We start from the raw sequence: 6,491 nt of genomic DNA on the forward strand, positions 1-6,491 counted from the left end.
CGTTTAAGAAAGCCATACTGCCCTCACTTGTTGAACTTGAGCCATCCAATCTCTTTCTATCAGTGCCAAATAGGTCGTAGGAGAAAGACAGGTCTCAGTTTGGTATCAGAGCCGGTTACAATGGTGGACAATCTAAGGGCAGAAGGCGGTGAAGTTACAAAAAATAAATTAATAAGATGATACATGTGCTGCTTATTATGTTAAAATACTAGCCCTATTTATACATAAATTGAGATCTAAACAGTGCCATTATGCTTAGTTTGGCAAGTTTAAGTTGTAAAAAATAAACTAACATGTTTTATATGTTGCTTGTTATGTTAAAATATTATGCATAAATTATATATATAAATTGAGATCTAAACAGTGCCCTATTTATATATAAATTGAGATCTAAACACTCTAATGAACTTCTCTAGGCTGCACGATTACATGACTGAGTCTGCATGCAAACACAAAACTTAAAGGGCGCTTAACTTGTTCATAAATTGTGTTATCATCACAGATCCTGCAAACGTTGAGTACATCCTCAAAACACACTCCGCAAACTAGTATTCCAGAAACATTGAAAACAAAAGTCACATTTAAAGGGCAATAACATTAACGTGCACAAACCCACGTACACTATCTCTTCCCAAGGCTGCATAGTGCTGTAAACCATTGCATGAACCATCCTAAAAAGATTATTGCTCATTAGTAAGATAAACATGGAAAAGGCAAGAGTTAGGAATTATGCTCATGGAAATTTACAGATGGAAGAACAGTATAAAAATGAGAAACAGATCATGATCATGCATATATATATATATATATATATATATGGGTTTGAATATTAAATAATAGAACAATCCTAAAAAGCTTGAATAAGTAATTTACCTGATGGGATGGATGGGCAAATGAGAAATGACAGTACGTATGTGGTGATGGGTTATTTAACGCTTCTAAGAGATTGATAGAAGCAGCCAGGTACTGTGAAGGATCTTCAGCTGTTAACCACCAACGGTTTCCTTTAACAGGGTTTGTTGCTGAATCAAACATATCATCAACGCACGAATGCTAGTCGCCCCTCATATGAAAGCTTTTCAACACCGCCTGCATAAAGGTTTGCTAAATAAATCTTCAGCCAACACAATCCAGACTTCCTAATGGTCATCCTTCATCAAATTCAAGGACTCCTCGACAGAGACCAGAACTCAAATGATTCAAATGTGGATGCATTGGGTATGTTCGGCCTCGGAAATCAAGATCGTGGGGGATAATAAAAGCCGTATGTCCTCATATATATATTATTTCTACAAGTATAGCCACGGCATAGCCAAGCGGCTGTACTATTTAAATCTATTATTTTAAGGGTATAGCCGTCCGGCTATACTATTTAAATCTATTATTTTACTATTAAAAGTATAGCCGCGCGGCTATACTGTTTAAACATGTTATTTGTAATAGTCTAGCCGCGCGGCTGTACTATTTAAATCTATTATTATTAACGGTATAGCCGATCGGCCACACTATTGAAATCTATTATTTTTAAACAGTATAGCCGTTCGGCTATACTATTTAAATATATTATTTGTAATAGTATAGCCGCGCGGCTGTACAATTTAAATCTATTATTTTTAAGAGTATAGCCATGCGGTTATACTATTGAAATCTATTATTTTATACCATTAAATATATTTTTTACAGTACAGCCGTCCGGCTATAATATTTAATTATCCGGCTATACCTTTAAATATATTATTTTAAACAGTATAGGAAAGATTCCTCGCCAAGATTCGGAGATGCACATCAGACAAATAAATGCTTGTAAAATTTTTATTAAAAGAGAAAACAAAAAACCAATGCTGGGGATGAACCCTAAAGAATGTACGAGCAGGTTGGTGGCTTCCTGGGCCCGAGCTTCAATGCGCAAGTAAATGTTGAAAGAATGTACGAGACGGCGATGGTTGATATTTTTGTTCAGAATTCGTCGACGAGTATGCATTCTGCATGCGGGGTTTTGGGGAGTGCACGTAAGTTGTTTGATGAAATGATTAATGGGGATGTTGTTTCTTGTTGGGTAATCCTGATGAGGCATTGAATCTGTTTGGGAAGATGAACAAGAGAAACATTATTACTTAGAATTCCGCAATTAGTCTCAGTATTCATTCATTTCTTACCAAACTTAATTATTTTTGTAGAAAGCTCATGTAAAATTATTTTTGGATAAGAGCATATCCCACAGAAATTTGGTCAGCCATGTGATTTCTTTCCAATCTTCTGCACACACCATGCACCACAAAGCTTGTGGCCAACTTTAGATTAAAGCCAGTTTGTTTTTTGCAGACTTTATAAGATAAGGCAACTATATGTCCTAATCCTTTAGTGGAACACGTGTTTGTTGTTCAACCCCTTCAAACACACTCTTCCTCCTGCTATACATTAATTCTTCATCATCCCCGTGAGTGTTATGGATTTTCTTTCCACTTCCTTTTCTCCAATAGCAATAGGCTTAGCAGTAGTAAATTTTAACAGGTTGCTTGGCTTGTTCAGAAGTGATGTTTATACCACAGATCCTGCAAATGTTGAATAGATCCTCAAAACAAACTTTGCAAACTCTTGCAAGGTACATTACCAGGCTAAAGGAAGAATTCAGTGTGACTAGGAAATTTCAGTATACTTTTTTCTGCCACATATTTGAAGACAGAACAGTTTAATGGGTTTATAAATGCTCATTGAACTATCAATACTAGCGGTATGTTATATATTTTCATAGGTGTAATGTTATATATCTAATAACAGAAGTTCTAATTCCTTACCTGTTGCAGGGGTTATACCACCACAGCATTTTGTCAGATGTTATAGGTGATGGGATCTTGACTGTGGACGGGGAAAGATGGCAGCATCAAAGGAAGGTAGCGAGCTATGAATTATCAACCAAAGTAATGAGAGACTTCAGCAGTGCAGTCTTCAAAACCAATGCAGTCAAACTTGCTCACATAATTTCTGAAGCTGCAACCTGCGACCAAGCAATAGAGATTCAAGTAAGTTTGCAATGTTTCAATAATTGCGTCAAGTTATTAATTCATTACTTCTGAAGAAAATATATTAATCTTGCTTGGTGCTTCTGGAAACGGGTTGTTTATGAAAGCATCCTTAGATTCAGTCATCAAGATTTTCCTCGGTATTGAACTCGAAACCATGCGTGGGACAAATGAAGAAGGTACCCGGTTTTCCAATGCTTTTGATGAAGCAAATGCAAATACCCTGTATCGTTATGTTGATTTCTCCTGGGAGATCATACTGTTCTTAAACATTGGATCAGAAGGAGTGTTAAAGAATAATATCGAAGTGATGGATCAATTTGGTTATAAATTAATCAAAAGCAAGATTAAAACAGTCCATAATTTGGAAGATGAGCTACCTGTGAGTTACTTTTCTAACCATCTGTTTGTTCTAAGTTAGATTAATTTAGTATTATTATTACTAATATAACATGGATGACTGGCAGTTAAAGAAAGGAGACTTATTTCAAGGCTTTTGGAATTGAGAGAGACTGATCCAAAGTACTGGAGAGATATGATCCTCAGTCTCATTGTTGCGGGCAAAGACACAACGGCTAGCACTCTTTCATGGTTTCTTTATATGCTCTGCAAGCATCTCATATATAAGAGAAGATTGCACAAGAAGTTAAAGAAGCAACAAATCTGAAAGATAATTCGAGCGTTGATGAGCTTGTAGCCAGCCTTAGTGAAGAAGTGCTTGAAAAAATGCAATATCTCCATGCAACTTTGACTGAGACACTCGGGCTCAATCCTGCAGTTCCCCTGGTAATTTCCCATCTTTAATTTAGTGCATGAATGCAATGTGCAAGCACAATTACAAGGTTAAGCTCATACACCTAACACTCTTTGGATTTTCTGAATTTGATCTGTTACTTTTTTTAACAAGTTTGTGTGATGCTGTCTTAGGATGCAAAGGTTTGTTTATCTGATGATACTTGGCCAGATGGATTTAGTGTCAAAAAAGGGAATATGGTTGGGTACCATATTTATGGCATGGGGTGGATGAAATTTCTATGGGGTGATGAGGCAGAAGGCTAGAGAGATGGCTCAACAAAAATGGCCATTTCCAACAAGAAAGCCCTTTCAAATTCACAGCCTTCCAGGTAAGAAAAAAATTAAATTGACATCACTAACACATGCCAAATTTGTTAAAATAGAAAGAGAAAGCCTGTTATCATTATAGGATTTCTGAAGAGATTTTGTGATCTACACAGGTGGGTCCAAGAATTTGTTGTCTAGGCAAGGAATTAGCTTATAGGAAGATGAAGATCTTCTGTGCTGTGCTTTTAGGCAGCCACAAATTTAAGCTGAGTGATGAGAACACAGTGGCCTATTACTGGACCAAGCTCACCCTCCATATTGATGGGGGCCTTCATGTGCTAGCCTCTCCAAGATTGGGGCATGCATGACCGCGACCTTAGATATTTTGTCTTAAACATGGCCCCTTGTACTGGTCTATATAATTGTACTGAGTGTATTCTTATTGTATTGGTTGTTATCGTTGTGAAAGAAGCCTAGCCCTTTACGTATATCCATATATAGCTTAGATAAATACACACACACCCAAAAAAAAACAGAGAAAACAGAAAGTTGTCTTAATTTGTCTGACTTTTCTAACAGAAAACAGAGTAAACAGAGAACACACACACCCAAAAAAAAACAAGGTTTTCTCTTCTATATATACATGTAAGAAGTGTTTCTTGTCTTCATCATCCCCATGAGTTTTATGGATTTCCTTTCCACTTCGTTACTTCCGATAGCAATAAGTTTAGCAGTAATTTTAGCTATACTTATGATTTCCGTTACCTCCTATAGCAATAAGGTTTTCCAATGCTTTTGATGTAGTAAATGAGATGACCTTGTATCGTTGCGTTGATTTCTCCTGGAAGATTATAAAGTTGTTAAACATTGGATCAGAAGCCATGCTAAGGAAAAGTTTAAAAGTGGTAGATGAGTTTGTTTATAACTTAATCAAAAGCAAGACTGAAACAGTGGCAAATTCAGGAGATGATCTACATGTGAGTTATCTTTTGGCTTCCAGTCCATATCTGTTTTGTTCTAGATTAATTGAATTACTAATTATTATTATTATTAATGCAACTGAATGAGTGGCACAGGCAGTTAAAGAGAAGAGACATTCTTTCGAGGCTTTTGGCATCAGGACAGACTGATCCAAAGTACTTCAGAGACATTATATTCAGTCTGTTTGTTGCCGGAAAAGACACAGCGGCTAGCACTCTTACATGGTTTATTTATATGGTCTGCAAGCATCCTGATATCCAAGAAAAGATTGCACAGGAAGTTAGAGAGGCAACAAATCTGAAAGATAATTCAAGCATTGATGAGCTTGCAGACAACCTTACTGAAGAAACCCTTAGCAAAATGCAATATCTGGTTGCAGCTTTGACTGAGACAAGCAGGCTCTACCCTGCAGTTCCACTGGTAATTTTAAGCATCTGAATGCAATTTTAATTGCAAGAGCTGGCTTAATTTTTTGAATTTGGATCCTTTATTTATTATTACTTATTAATGAACAAATTAAGTTTGTGTGATGTGATGGTGTCATAGAATGCGAAGGTTTGTTCATCTGATGATACTTGGCCAGATGGATTTAGTGTCAAAAAAGGGGATATTGTGGGATACCACGCTTATAGCATGGGCAGGATGAAATATATATGGGGTGATGTGATGATATCATCACTGACACATATTGCACAAATTTTGTTTTTTGTTTTTTGTTTTGTTTTGTTTTGGTTTGGTGGAGCGAACATAACACCGAAATCATTGTAATTCTGAAGAAATTTGATTTATGGTTTACACAGGCGGGTCCAAGGATTTGTGTGGGGAAGGACTTTGCTTATAGAGAGATGATGATCTTTTGTGCTGTGCTTCTAGGCAGCTACACATTCAAGCTGAGGGATGAGAACAAAGAGGCCGAACTACAGGACCAAGTTCACCCACCATATTGATGGGGGCCTCTCCAAGATTTGGGCATGCAATGCAAGACCTTAATTAGATATTTGCCTTAAACTTGCACCACTTTCTATATACTTATTGTTAATTATCAAAAGAAAAGAAGCAGCCTAGTCTTTTACGTATTTGATCACACAATTGCGTTCTGTGTTGTTGTAAGCTCCGATGGAATTAATTATATATTCTGTTATATATGTTGTTGATGAATGATGATACATTTCTTTCTTCCATCTCATTGATTTGTTGCACCGTGAAATAGTCATATGTGATACTGTTGGGAACGACCAAATTCTGGCTGGCAGCTTTAGATGGTGGTTAAGATTTAAAACATGGGCTTCATTTAAAAAGTTATACAAATCACGCGTCCAAATTCTAATCCCTGTTTATCTCCCGAGTATGATAGAAACTCAAATGCAAGTCACGTGAATGTATGATTGATTGAATAGCTTTCAGCTTTAAAAATCTATCTAGGAGATT

General features: G+C 36.5%; 1 protein-coding gene across 3 annotated transcripts; it reads left to right on the forward strand.

Moving 5' to 3' along the window:
* LOC18786051 (cytochrome P450 704C1) lies at positions 1,831-5,970 on the forward strand. Of its 3 annotated transcripts, XM_020557056.1 has the most exons (8): positions 1,831-2,731; positions 2,805-3,020; positions 3,128-3,402; positions 3,488-3,806; positions 3,948-4,144; positions 4,887-5,059; positions 5,163-5,483; positions 5,610-5,970. In XM_020557056.1, the coding sequence occupies exons 5-8, from the start codon at positions 4,063-4,065 to the stop codon at positions 5,829-5,831; spliced, it is 798 nt and encodes a 265-aa protein (XP_020412645.1). In that variant the 5' UTR covers positions 1,831-2,731; positions 2,805-3,020; positions 3,128-3,402; positions 3,488-3,806; positions 3,948-4,062; the 3' UTR covers positions 5,832-5,970. The 3 variants fall into 3 exon arrangements, 1 of the variants encoding a protein (XP_020412645.1); XR_002270156.1 differs by lacking the exons at positions 4,887-5,059; positions 5,163-5,483; positions 5,610-5,970 and adding an exon at positions 4,256-4,791 and having other exon boundaries at positions 1,831-2,437; positions 2,530-2,731; XR_002270155.1 differs by lacking the exons at positions 4,887-5,059; positions 5,163-5,483; positions 5,610-5,970 and adding an exon at positions 4,256-4,791.

This window comes from Prunus persica, chromosome G2, assembly GCF_000346465.2.
Source record: "Prunus persica cultivar Lovell chromosome G2, Prunus_persica_NCBIv2, whole genome shotgun sequence".
Taxonomy (NCBI): Eukaryota; Viridiplantae; Streptophyta; class Magnoliopsida; order Rosales; family Rosaceae; genus Prunus; species Prunus persica.

Excerpts from the sequence above, each read along its gene's own strand:
- LOC18786051 (XM_020557056.1), top strand. The coding sequence starts at position 4,063 with ATGAGGCAGAAGGCTAGAGAGATGGCTCAACAAAAATGGCCATTTCCA. Across the intron at positions 5,060-5,162 it reads ATTCAGGAGATGATCTACAT|TTAAAGAGAAGAGACATTCT; the intron begins GTGAGTTATCTT and ends TGGCACAGGCAG. Across the intron at positions 5,484-5,609 it reads TCTACCCTGCAGTTCCACTG|AATGCGAAGGTTTGTTCATC; the intron begins GTAATTTTAAGC and ends ATGGTGTCATAG.